The sequence below is a fragment of the Heptranchias perlo genome, chromosome 1 (genome assembly GCF_035084215.1).
Source record: "Heptranchias perlo isolate sHepPer1 chromosome 1, sHepPer1.hap1, whole genome shotgun sequence".
Lineage (NCBI taxonomy): Eukaryota > Metazoa > Chordata > Chondrichthyes > Hexanchiformes > Hexanchidae > Heptranchias > Heptranchias perlo.
In genome coordinates, this window is record NC_090325.1 from 2,029,900 (window position 1) to 2,044,300 (window position 14,401).

At 46.4% G+C, this 14,401-nt stretch overlaps 1 protein-coding gene across 1 annotated transcript in view; it reads right to left on the bottom strand.

Annotated features, from left to right (window-relative positions):
- The window catches only part of LOC137308417 (disintegrin and metalloproteinase domain-containing protein 12-like), a 166,776-nt gene that overhangs the window by 52,130 nt on the left and 100,245 nt on the right, over positions 1 to 14,401 (bottom strand). The window contains exons 10-11 of the mRNA XM_067977158.1: positions 7,691 to 7,839; positions 519 to 696 (exon numbers count right to left, since the gene is read on the bottom strand). Of these exons, the coding sequence (XP_067833259.1) occupies positions 519 to 696; positions 7,691 to 7,839 (327 nt within the window). The remainder of the gene's footprint in view (positions 1 to 518; positions 697 to 7,690; positions 7,840 to 14,401) is intronic.

Sequence of the window (14,401 nt, forward strand, 5' to 3'; positions counted from 1 at the left end):
GTAAAAGATCCCATGGCACTATTTCGAAGAAGAGCAGGGGAGTTCTCCCCAGTGTCCTGGCCAATATTTATCCCTCAACCAACATCAATAAAACAGATTATCTGGTCACTATAACATCTCTGTTTGTGGGATCTTGCTGTGCACAAATTGGCTGCCCCGTTTCCTACATTACAACAATGACTACACTTCAAACTACTTCATTAGCTGTAAAGCGCTTTGGGACGTCATGTGTTCATGAAAGGTGCTATAGAAACACAAGTTCTTCCTTTGTTGCAAGGTTCGTATTGGTAAAAGAAAAATGGCCTGTCCGCACTAAACCAAATTATCCCGGTTAGGATTTGAAATTGAATTCGGAACCAATCCTACACTTACACGAAGCCTCTGTTCTTTAGCAAATAAAAATACAAGTTTATAGTCTACCACGACATTCAGGCTTCGCATCAGCTCTAAAGATGTCATCTGTAGGCCCCCCACATTGAGCTCTTCCACATTACCAGACTCATCTGGCTCCTTCCTACCTCAGGCTTGCCGCAGTCACACTCCTCATTTGTCTCCACGTACATATTGCCACACACGGGGCCCCCGACCAGCATGTCCAGTCTCGGCAGGTTGAAGAGACACATCCCAATACCTTGGAGCAGGCTTGACCTCAAGTCCTCTCGGCTACAGCTGCTGAACATTGTTGGTGGTATGAAACTAAAGATAAGGATGCACAAGAGTGTCAAAGGGGAGAAGGAAAAAAGCAGGAAAGCAGAGAGAATTGAAACACCAAAGGAACACCTAGGTAAAACAGTAAATCAGCAATGGGAGGCCTTCAAAGAGGAGATAGTTCAGGTACAGACTCGACACGTTCCCACGAAGGGGAAAGGAAGGACATCCAAGGCTGGAGCTTCCTGGATGACGAAAGATATAGAGATTAAAATTGGCAGACTGTAACTAGTGGGGTGCTGCAAGGGTCAGTGCTTGGGCCTCAGCTTTACAGTCTATATTAATGACTTAGATGAAGGGACCGAGTGTAATGTATTCAAGTTTGCTGACGATACAAAGCTAGGTGGGAAAGTAAGCTGTGAGGAGGACACAAAGAGTCTGCAAAGGGATATAGACAGGTTAAGTGAGTGGGCGAGATGGTGGCAGATGGAGTATAATGTGGGGAAATGTAAGGTTATTCACTTTGGTCGGAAGAATAGAAAAACAGAATATTTTTTAAACAGTGAGAAACTATTAAATGTTGGTGTTCAGAGAGATTTGAGTGTCCTTGTACAAGAAACACAGAAAGTTAGCATGCAGGTACAGCAAGCAATTAGGAAGGCAAATGGCATGTTGACCTTTATTGCAAGGGGGTCGGAGTACAAGAGTAAGGAAGTCTTACTACAATTGTACAGGGCTTTGGTGAGACTACACCTGTGTACAGTGTACAGTTTTGGTCTCCTTATCTAAGGAAGGATATACTTGCCTTAGAGGCAGTGCAACAGAGGTTCACCAGATTGATTTCTGGGATGAGAGGGTTGTCCTATGAGGAGAGATTGAGTAGAATGGGCCTATACCCTCTGGAGTTTAGAAGAATGAGAGGTGATCTCATTGAAACATATCAGATTATGAGAGGGCTTGACAGGGTAGATGCTGATAGGATGTTTCCCCTGGCTGAAGAGTCTAGAACTAGGGGGCATCGTCTCAGGATAAAGGGTCAGCCATTTAAGACTGAGATGAGGAGGAATTTTCTTCACTCAGAAGGTTGTGAATCTTTGGAATTCTCTACCCCAGAGGGCTGTGGATGCTGAGTCATTGAGTATATTCAAGGCTGAGATCGATAGGTTTTTGGACTCGAGGGGAATCAAGGGATATGGGGATCGGGCAGGAAAGTAGAGTTGAGGTCGAAGATCAGCCATGATCTGATTGAATGGCAGAGCAGGCTATGGGCTACTCCTGCTCCTATTTCTTATGTTCTTATGTAGAAATAGGAGACTTATGATAAATGTCAGACTCATAATATAGTAGCAAACCAAGCTGAACACAGAAAGTATAGAGGAGATCTGAAAAAGGAAATAAGAGGCCAAAGAGAGAGAATGAAAATAGATTAGTGGGTAACATAAATGGGAACCCAAAAGTCTTCTATTGACATAAAAATAGTAAAAGGGTAGTTAAAGGAAGAGTGGGATCAATTAGGGACAAAAAAAGAGACCTTGTTGTGGAAGCAGAGGGCATGGCAGAGGTATTAAATGAATACTTTGCATCTATCTTCACTAAAGAAGAGGATGCTGCCAATATCCCAGTAAAAGAGGAGTTAGTAGAGAAATTGGAGAGGATAAAAATAAAGAGGAGGTACTTAAAAGATTGGCAGTGCTCAAAGTAGAAAAGTCACCTGGTTCAGGTGGGATGCATCCGAGGTTACTGAGGGAAGTAAGGGTGGAGATAATGGAGGCTCTGACCACAATCTTTCAATCCTTTTAAGATATGGGAGTGATACTCAGTCAACTGCCTGTCAGCCTGTTAGCCATTATTCTCTATCCATAAGAAGATTGGAACAAGCTTTTGACAAGGTGCCACATCAAAGGCTACTACACAAAATAAGAGCTCATGGTGTAGGGAGTAACATATTAGCATGGATAAAAGATTGGTTAGCTAACAGGAAACAGAGAGTTGGCGTAAATGGGTCATTTTCAGGTTGGCAAGATGTAACGAGTGGAGCGCCACAGGAATCAGTGCCTGGGCCTCAACTATTTACAATCTATATCAATGACTTGGATGAAGGGACCGAATGTATGGTTGCTAAATTTGCTGATGACACAAAGGTAGGTAGGAAAGTAAGTTGTGAAGAGGACATAAGGAGTCTGCAAAGGGATATCGATAGGTTAAGTGAGTGGGCAAAAATTTGGTAGATGGAGTATAATGTGGGAAAATGTGAACTTGTCCAGTTTGGCAGGAGGAATAGAAAAGCAATATATTATTTATATGGAGAGAGATTACAGAACTCTGAGGTACAGAGGGATCTGGGTGTCTTAGTACATGAATCACAAAAAGTTAGTATGCAGGTACAGCGAGTGATTAGGAAGGCAAATGGAATGTTGTCATTTATTGCAAGGGGAATGGAATATAAAAGTTGAGATGTTTTGCTGCAGTTGTACAGGGCGTTGGTGAGACCACATCTGGAATACTGTGTGCAGTTTTGGTCTCTTTATTTAAGAAAGTACATAATTGCTTTGGAGGCGGTTCAGAGAAGGTTCACTCGACTGATTTCTGGGATGAGGGGGTTATCTTATGAGGAAAGGTTGGACAAGTTGGGCCTGTATACACTGGAGTTCAGAAGAATGAGAGGTGATCTTATTGAAACATTTAAGATCCTGAGGGGATTAGAAGGGGTAGATGCTGAGGGGATGTTTCCCCTTGTGGGAGAGACTAGAACTCGGGGCCACAGTTTAAAAATAAGGGGTCTCCCACTTAAGACGGAGATGAGGTGAATTTTTTTCTCTCAGAGGGTCATGAGTCTGTGGAACTCCCTTCCCCAGAGAGCGGGGGAGGCAGGGTCATTGAATATTTTTAAGGCTGAGTTGGAGAGATTCCTGATTAATAAGGGAGTCAAAGGTTATAGTAGGTAGATGGGAAAGTAGGGTTGAGGTCACAATCAGATCAGCCATGATCTTATCAAATGGCAGAGAGGCTCGAGGGGCTGAATGGCCTACTCCTGCTCTTAATTCGTATGTTCATATGTACGAACAGGAGTAGGCCATTCAGCCCCTCATGCCTGTTCTGCCATTCAATGAGACCAGGGCTGATCTGTATCCTAACTCCAGTGACCTGCCTTGGCTCCATATCCCTTGATATTCTTGGGTAGCAAAAATCTACCAATCTCAGATTTAAAATTATTGATTGAGCTCGCATCTACTGCTTTTTGTGGGAGAGCGTTCCACACTTCTACCACCCTTTGTGTGAAGAAGTGTTTCCTAACTTCTCTCCTGATTGGCCTGGCTCTGATTTTAAGTTAATGTCCCCTTGTTCTAGACTCCCCCACCAGCCGAAAAAGTTTCCCTCTATCTACCCCATCAATTGCTTTCAAAATCTTAAAAGCCTCAATCAAATCACCACTTAACCTTCCATATTCCAGGGAATACAAGCCGAGTTTATGTGATCTCTCCTCAAAATCTAACCCTTGGAGCCCTGGTAACATTCTGGTGAATCTGTGCTGCACTCCTTCCAAGGCCAATATATCGTTTCTAAGGTGCCCAGAACTGTACACAGTACTCCAGATGTGGTCTAACCAGGGCTTTGTATTTTTAAAAATTCATTCATGGGATGTGGGCATCGCTGGCGAGGCCAGCATTTATTGCCCATCTCTAATTGCCCTTGAGAAGGTGGTGGTGAGCCGCCTTCTTGAACCGCTGCAGTCCGTGTGGTGAAGGTTCTCCCACAGTGCTGTAAGGAAGGGAGTTCCAGGATTTTGACCCAGCGAAGATGAAGGAATAGCGATATATTTCCAAGTCGGGATGGTGTGTGACTTGGAGGGGAACGTGCAGGTGGAGTTGTTCCCATGTGCCTGCTGCTCTTGTCCTTCTAGGTGGTAGAGGTCGCGGGTTTGGGAGGTGCTGTCAAAGAAGCCTTGGCGAGTTGCTGCAATGCATCCTGTGGATGGTACACACTGCAGCCACTGTGCGCCGGTGGTGAAGGGAGTGAATGTTTAGGGTGGTGGATGGGGTGCCAATTAAGCGGGCTGCTTTGTCCTGGATGGTGTCGAGCTTCTTGAGTGTTGTTGGAGCTGCACTCATCCAAGCAAGTGGAGAGTATTCCATCACACTCCTGACTTGTGCCTTGTAGATGGTGGAAAGGCTTTGGGGAGTCAGGAGGTGAGTCACTCACCACAGAATACCCAGCCTCTGACCTGCTCTCATAGCCACAGTATTTATATGGCTGGTCCAGTTAAGTTTCTGGTCAATGGTGACCCCCAGGATGTTGATGGTGGGGTATTCGGCGATGGTAATGCTGTTGAATGTCAAGGGGAAGTGGTTAGACTCTCTCTTGTTGGAGATGGTCATTGCCTGGCACTCATCTGGCACGAATGTTACTTTCCACTTATCAGCCCAAGCCTGGATGTTGTCCAGGTCTTGCTGCATGCGGGCTCGGACTGCTTCATTATTTGAGGGGTTGCGAATGGAACTGAACACTGTGCAATCATCAGCGAACATCTCCATTTCTGACCTTATGATGGAGGGAAGGTCATTGATGAAGCAGCTGAAGATGGTTGGGCCTCGGGCACTGCCTTGAGGAACTCCTGCAGCAATGCAAAACTTCCTCCCCTTTATATTCTAACCCTCTAGATATAAAGGCTGACATTCCATTAGCCTTTTTAATTATTTTTTGTACCTGACTACTACATTTTAGTGATCTGTGTACGTGGACCCCTAAATCTCTTTGGACCTCTACTGTTTCTGGCTTTTCAACATTTAAAAAATAATTGGATCGCTCATTTTTTGGTCCAAAATGGATGATCTCACATTTACCTGCGTTGAAATCCATCTGCCACAGTTTTGCCCATTCACTTAATCTATCAATGTCTCTTTGTAATGTTACGATCTTGTCGACACTTACACTTACTATGCCACATATCTTTGTGTGATCTGTCTTGGGGCCTCAATTATTCACAATATTTATTAACGATTTAGATGAAGGCATAGAAAGTCTCATATCTAAGTTTGCCGATGACACAAAGATTGGTGGCATTGTAAGCAGTGTGGATGAAAACATAAAATTACAAAGCGATATTGATAGATTAGGTGAATGGGCAAAACTGTGGCAAATGGAATTCAATGTAGACAAATGTGAGGTCATCCACTTTGGATCAAAAAAGGATAGAACAGGGTACTTTCTAAATGGTAAAAAGTTAAAAACAGTGGATGTCCAAAGGGACTTAGGGGTTCAGCTACATAGATCATTGAAGTGTCATGAACAGGTGCAGAAAATAATCAAGAAGGCTAATGGAATGCTGGCCTTTATATCGAGAGGACTGGAGTACAAGGGGGCAGAAGTTATGCTGCAGCTATACAAAACCCTGGTTGGACCGCACCTGGAGTACCGTGAGCAGTTCTGGGCACCGCACCTTCGGAAGGACATATTGGCCTTGGAGGGAGTGCAGCGTAGGTTTACTAGAATGATACCCGGACTTCAAGGGTTAAGTTATGAGGAGAGATTACACAAATTGGGATTGTATTCTCCAGAGTTTCGAAGGTTAAGGGGTGATCTGATCGAAGTTTATAAGATATTAAGGGGAACAGATAGGGTGGATAGAGAGAAACTATTTCCGCTGGTTGGGGATTTTAGGAGTAAGGGGCACGGTCTAAAAATTAGAGCCAGACCTTTCAGGAGTGAGATTAGAAAACATTTCGACACACAAAGGGTGGTAGAAGTTTGGAACTGTCTTCCGCAAATGGCAATTGATACTAGCTCAATTGCTAAATTTAAATGTGAGATAGATAGCTTTTTGGCAACCAAAGGTATTAAGGGATATGGGCCAAAGGCAGGTATATGGAGTTAGATCACAGATCAGCCATGATCTTATCAAATGACGGAGCAGGCACGAGGGGCTGAATGGCCTACTCCTGTTCCTATGTGATCGGCAAACTTGATGTTGAGGGCAGCTACTCCCACCTCTCCCCTGCATTCAGGTCATATCCATATCTGGATCAAGACTGGGATGAGGTCTGGAGCTGAGTGGTCCTAGTGGATTCTGAACTGAGTGTTGCTGTGCAGGTTATTGGTCAGTAAACTTTGCTTGAAGGCTTGACGACTCCTTCCATCACTTTACTGATGACTGGGAGGAGGCTGATAGGATGGTAATTGGCCGGATGAGATTTATCCGATATCATTCAATAGTGGATGCATTGGTTGTGATCTTCCAAAATTCTCTAGATTCTAGAATGGTTCCTGTGGATTGGAAGGTAGCAAATGTAACCCTGCTAGTCAAGAAAGGAGGGAGAGAGAAAACAGGGAACTACAGTCCAGTTAGCCTGACATCAGCCGTCGGGAAAATGCTGGAATCCATTATTAAGGAAGTGGATAGGTGGTACCTGGGCAATCTTACACATTGTCAGTTCGATGTCAGTGTCAGAGCTTTACTGGAACAGCTTGGCACAGGTGTTCAGCACTACAGCCGAGATATTATCAGGGCCCGTAGCCCTTGCCATCTCCAGTGCACTCAGCCACCTCTCAGTGTCACGTGGAGTGAACCGAATTGATGGGACGCTGACACCTAGGATGGAGGAGACCTCGAGAAGAGGCCCAGTAGGATCACCCACTCAGCACTTTTGGTTGAGGACATTTGCAAACACTTCAATCTTGTTTTGAAGAAGGGTACACACACTTGAAATGTCAATTTTTCTCTTCTCTCCCAGATGCTGCCCGACAGGCAGGCTGTTTCCAGCATTTTCTCTTTTTTATTTCAGCCTTGCCTTTTGCATTCACATGCGATTGAAGAGGGAAATGTTTGTGGAGCCTCTTCCTCTCATTAGTTGCCTAACCTGTAACATTGCAATCGTGATGTAACATGCCCAATTAAATTACATCCACAGACTATGTCCCTTCAGGAATGCAGATTATCCCATCAGCCCTGTGTTAGTGGGTAGGGAGGCTTTACTCCTAGTTTTAGATGACGCAGTGGGAATGAGATCTACCAATACCAGCCATACTGTTTGAATGTGTTTCTCACCCCTGTGCTTCTTCCATGATGCAGCCGACATTGCGGTTTGGTTCTGGACAGTTACAATTCCGTGATTCAATGTCGTGTGAGAATCCCAGATTGTGTCCCATCTCATGGGCGAGCGTAGCAGCAAGAGACAAAATGTTCGACTGGTAGTCCTAAGACGGAACGGAAGAAGCATTTTTTGAACACGTTCCAATATCATCCGATATCATCCAATAATGGATGCATTGGTTATGATCTTCCAAAATTCTCTAGATTCTAGAACGGTCCCAGTGGATTGGAAGGTAGCAAATGTAACCCTGCTAGTCAAGAAAGGAGGGAGAGAGAAAACAGGGAACTACAGTCCAGTTAGCCTGACATCAGTCGTTGGGAAAATGCTGGAATCCATTATTAAGGAAGGGGTAACAGGGCACTTGGAAAATCATAATATGATTAGGCAGAGTCAACATGGGTTTATGGAAGGGAAATCGTGTTTGACAAATTTATTAGAGTTTTTTGAGGATGTAACTAGCAGGGTGGATAAAGGGAACCAGTGAATGTAGTATATTTGGACTTTCAAAAGGTATTTGATAAGATGCCACATAAAAGGTTGTTACACAAGGTAAGGGTTCATGAGGTTGGGGGTAATATATTAGCATGGATTGAGGATTGGTTAAAGGACAGAAAACAGAGAGCAGAGATAAACAGGTCATATTCTCAGGCTGGCAGGCTATAACTCAAGCATCGGTGCTTGGGCCTCAACTATTTACAATCTATGTTAATGACTTAGATGAAGGGACCGAGTGTAATGTATCCATGTTTGCTAATGATACAAAGCTCAGTGGGAAAGTAAGCTGTGAGGAGGACACAAAGAGTTGGAAAAGGGATATCGACAGGTTAAGTGAGTGGGCAAGAAGGTGGCAGATGGAGTATAATGTGGGGAAATGTGAGGTTATTCACTTTGGGAGGAAGAATAGAAAAACAGAATATTTTTTAAATGGTGAGAAACTATTAAATGTTGGTGTGCAGAGAGATTTGGGTGTCCTCGTACAAGAAACACAAAATGTAAGTAAGCAGGTACAGCAGGCAATTAGGAAAGCAAAGGGCACGTTGGCCTTTATTGCAAGGGGGTCGGAGTACAACAGCCAGGTGGTCTTACTACAGTTATACAGGGCTTTAGTGAGACCTCACCTGGAGTACTGCATAGAGTTTTGGTCTCCTTATAGAATCATAGAAGTTACAACATGGAAACAGGCCCTTCGGCCCAACATGTCCATGTCGCCCAGTTTATACCACTAAGCTAGTCCCAATTGCCTGCACTTGGCCCATATCCCTCTATACCCATCTTACCCATGTTACTGTCCAAATGCTTTTTAAAAGACAAAATTGTACCTGCCTCTACTACTGCCTCTGGCAGCTCGTTCCAGACACTCACCACCCTTTGAGTGAAAAAATTGCCCCTCTGGACCCTTTTGTATCTCTCCCCTCTCACCTTAAATCTATGCCCCTCGTTATAGACTCCCCTACCTTTGGGAAAAGATTTTGACTATCTACCTTATCTATGCCCCTCATTATTTTATAGACTTCTATAAGATCACCCCTTAACCTCCTACTCTCCAGGGAAAAAAGTCCCAGTCTATCTAACCTCTCCCTATAAGTCAAACCATCAAGTCCCGGTAGCATCCTAGTAAATCTTTTCTGCACTCTTTCTAGTTTAATAATATCCTTTCTATAATAGGGTGACCAGAACTGTACACAGTATTCCAAGTGTGGCCTTACTAATGTCTTGTACAACTTCAACAAGACATCCCAACTCCTGTATTCAATGTTCTGACCAATGAAACCAAGCATGCTGAATGCCTTCTTCACCACCCTATCCACCTGTGACTCCACTTTCAAGGAGCTATGAACCTGTACTCCTAGATCTCTTTGTTCTATAACTCTCCCCAACGCCCGACCATTAACGGAGTAGGTCCTGGCCCGATTCGATCTACCAAAATGCATCACCTCACATTTATCTAAATTAAACTCCATCTGCCATTCATCGGCCCACTGGCCCAATTTATCAAGATCCCGTTGCAATCCTAGATAACCTTCTTCACTGTCCACAATGCCACCAATCTTGGTGTCATCTGCAAACTGGGCCTATACTTCTGGAGTTTAGAAGAATGAGGGGTGATCTCATTGAAACATATAAGATTATGAGAGGGCTTGACAGTGTAGATGATGAGAGATCGTTTCCCCTGTCGAGAGAGTCTGGAACTAGGGGACATAGTCTCAGGATAAGGGGTCGGGCATTCAAGACTGAGAAGAGGAGGAATTTATTCATGCAGAGGGTTGTGAATCTTTGGAATACTCTGCCCCAGAGGGCTGTGGATGCTGAGTCATTGAATATATTCAAGGCTGAGATCGATAGATTTTTGGACTCGAGGGGAATCAAGGGCTATGGAGATCGGGCAGGAAAGTGGAGTTGAGGTCGAAGATCAGCCATGATCTGATTGAATGGTGGAGCAGGCTCGAGGCGCTGTATGGCCTACTCCTGCTCCTATTTCTTATGTTCTTATCGTCTAACGCCACTAATAAGGCAATGCACTGATTGGTTAACACTCACACAAAACCTTCGTACTGCCTTAAACTCAGTCAGGCAGCCTTTTCACATTCATACACTCTCACCTACATAATCACATGCGTTTGCAGTCATGGAGGGGGAATTTTAACTCCCGGGCAGGAAAGTGGCCTCGCGAGCCGCAGGCCCATCCAGGAACGGCAGCCATTTAAAAAAATTTGTTCATGGGATGTGGATGTCGCTGGCAAGGCCAGCATTTATTGCCCATCCCTAACAGCTGGGCCTCATTAAAATGCTGCTGACCAACATCCTGACCGTAGGCGGCAAGCAGTGGCATGTTGGGCCCAAGGTAAGTGTGGGGATGGGTGGGGGGGCAGTAGGGGGTTCTGGGGCTGTCAGCGGTTTGTGATCGGGGGAAGTCCGGACAGGAGACACTCCTGCTCCTCCTGGCTCCACAAAGGGAAGTTTTAAACTCAATTTACAGGGACTCTTCGCTGCTCCGACCAGGTTGTTGCTGCTGGCCCCCCGCTTCCTTCCGAGTCAACATGGAGTTGTGCCCTACTGGTGTAACAGGACCCCGATTCACGTAAATGTAAGAGGCTCCCACTTGACTCAGGTGTAAAAATGCCAGCCAAGTGGGAACTGGCCAGGTATTTCACCTGCTCCATTTTAACTGGATTTAAAATTCCCCCATAATCTGACCCTCTGTTTCTCACAGGGGGTCAGTTTCTCTGGGGTCTTCGCTCACTCCACAGCTGTAACTTCAGCGGAGCTTTAGCGGCTGACAGCTAGAGCAGGAGCAAGCTGGAGAAGATTCACCCCACAATCTCACTCACACTCGCTGACGCTGCTACGATGGCTGAGATCAGATAATTCGGTGCAGACCGGGTATCAGCCTGGCACTTTGTGGTCTGTAATACTCAGTAACATTCTACTTTACCAACTGAATTGGGAAAACTTGGTTGAGGCCTCTTATGTGCAATGTTGTTCACAGTCACACTCATACTCGCCGACATTCAATCTTGTTCACGGTTTCACTCACACTCTCCGACGTTCAGACCATAAGAGATAGGAGCAGGAGTAGGCCATTCGGCCCCTCGAGCCTGCTCTTCTATTTAATGAGATCGTGGCTGATCTGATTTTTACCTCAACTCCACTTTCCCGCCCTTTCCCCATATCCTTTGACTCCCTTGCTGATCAAAAATTTGTCGAACTCAGCCTTGAATGTATTCAATGACTCAGCCTCCACAGCTTTTTGGGGTAAAGAATTCCAAAGATTCACGACCCTCTGGGAGAAGAAATTCCTCCTCATTTCCATCTTATACGGGCGACCCCTTATTCTGAGACTTTGCCCCCTGGTTTTAGATTCCCCCATGAGGGGTAACATCCTCTCAGCATCTACCCTATCGAGTCCCCTCAGAATCTTGCATGTTTCAATAAGATCTCCTCTCATTCTTCTAAACTCCAATGAGTATAGACCCAACCTGTTCAATCTTTCCTCATAAGACAACCCTTCCATACCCGGAATCAACCTAGTGAACCTTCTCTGAACTGCCTCCGATGCAAGTATGTCCTTCCTTAAATAAGGGCACCAGAACTGTACGCAGTACTCCAGGTGTGGTCTCACCAGCACCCTGTACAGTTGGAACATGACTTCCCTGCTTTTATACTCCATCCCCCTAGAAATAAAGGCCAATATTCCATTTGCCTCCCGGATTACTTGCTGCACCTGTATGTTGACTTTTTGTGTTTCATGTACGAGGACACCCAGATCCCTCTGTACCGCAGCATTTTGTAGTATTTCTCCATTCAAATAATATTTTGCTTTTTTATTTTTCCTCCCAAAGTGGATGACTTCACATTTTCCCACATTATATTCCATCTGCCAAATTTTTGCCCACTCACTTAACCTGTCAATATCCCTTTGCAGACACTTTGGGCCCGATATTACCAGGGTGGCGGTTTCACGGCGGGGGGTCGATTGGGTGCGTGGGTAACGCGCCCGGTGAAATCAGTCTGCCCTGCGCGCAATCGCAGGTTGATTGGATCCACTTACCTCTTGTTCCGGGTTCCCCGCTGCTGAGCTGCGCGGCGGGCGGACTGAGCATGTGCAGTAAGGTCTGTCAGCTGGAGGAGCCCTATTTAAAGGGGCAGTCCTCCACTGACTGATGCTGCAAGAAATAGGAAAAAATACAGCATGGAGCAGCCCAGGGGGAAGGCTGCTCCCAGTTTAATGATGCCTCACTCCAGGTATCATCAAATGGGGTGAGGAGGAGGGGGAGGACAGAGATCTTCCCCCCGGTGGGCGGGAGGAAGCGGCCTGCCTCTGCCACCAGGAAGGCCTGGCTCGATGTGGCAGAGGAGGTCACCTGCACCACCAACATATCGCCCACCTGCATACAGTGCAGGAGGCGCTGCAATGACCTAAGTCGGTCAGCCAAAGTGAGTACACTTACTCATTCCCCTACACTCCATCTGCCACATCACTGCCCCCACCCCACATCTCCTTCTGCACCGCCAACACTACTCTGTCACATCACCCCTCACACCTACTCAAAGCTCATCCTCATCTTACCTGCACTTACTCACCTCGCCAGTACTCATCCTGTCACTACCACTCAACCCAATCCTCATACAATCTCATGGCTCTATCCCATACTCACCCTCTCATACATCTCTTTCACGGTCAGCCTCACCCAACCTGCCACTACCTGTGCTGCAGCCACAGGGCATGCATCACATATGTGCAGTAGGCAGCGTAAGGTAAACGTGTCGTGAGCATGAAGGGGATGTACAAGGGTGTTTGAGGGTTTGTCATGGTTTTTACTTGTATTTAATTTCTGATCAACTCACATTACATATTATATTGGCACCACTACTGCCACGTCTTTGCGAATCTTGTCTGGTTTGAGCAATAATGCCCTTTCCTGAGGATCACAATGAAGACCCACACCTGATGCCACCCATTGTGTGACTGCAGAGTGAGTGTAGGTGTATTTGCAGGGCTCTTTTGTGCAGACGACTGAGAGACGTCGGCGATGTCCCCGGTGGCACCCTGGAAGGATGTGGAGGAGAAGTTGTTGAGGGCAGTGGTGACTTTGACAGCGACAGTTAAGAAGATGGTGCTCGGTCCAGCCAGGAGCAGCTCGGCATGAAGGAGGCTGCAGATGTCCACAACTACATGTCGAGTGACTCTGAGCCTCCGTGTGCACTGCTGCTCAGAGAGGTCCAGGAAGCTGAGCCTCGGTCTGTGGACCCTGTGGCGAGGGTAGTGCCCTCTGCGACGCATCTCTCTCTGCGGTAGCCCTCCCTCCTGCTGTGCAGGTGGATGTGTCACAGCACTGTGTTGTGGAGCTCCACGTGTCAGAGGTGGACGGTGTGGCTGGTGAGGCTGATGATGCTGTTCGCCCTCCGAGGAGGTCATGACTGCAGCTATGGTGGCCCCCATCCGGAAGATGCACATCTGAGGGGGTCCGCAAGGTAGGTACATGTGTCTGGACACTGGGGTGAGTGTGCAGGTTGGTGAATTTTATTGTTAGGAGGAGGGTGGTGGAGGCCAAACTTTGTCCAAGGTGACAGAGTGGCCTCCTGCAATGAGTGAGGGTCTCCCCCCCGCACCTGGCAAATGGACCTTTGCAGCTGCCACAGGCTGGTGGCTGCAACACGTCCATTTGAACTGGGAGTGTTTCCCCCAGTACGGGAAACAGTCCCAGTTGTTTGTAAAATCCCAACCCTCCTAAAATGTCATGTTAATCAGGTCTCTGAACGACCTGAAATACCAAAATAAATACCTTAAGTGGCACCCCGCCGGCTTTAATTGCCGGCGGGAGTCCCACATGCGGGGGCTGCGCGCACATGTCAGCGCTTCTGTGGGGAACCCGGAAATGGGGCGGGTTGGAGCCGGGCTCCCGACTCACCCCGGGAATCCCCGATTTTCGTAGCCCCCCCCCGCCAGGAATGCACCCGATCGCGGGTGCTAAAATCGAGCCCTTTGTGTCCTCCTCGCAACTTGCTTTTCCATCTATCTTTGTATCATCAGTCTTGTGCACCGTCTCACTCACACTCGCCGACGTTCAGTCTTACTCACAATCTCACTCACACTCGCTGACTGTCAGTCTTGTTCACAGTCACACTCTCATTCACTGTTCAGTCTTGTTCATAGTCTCACTCAC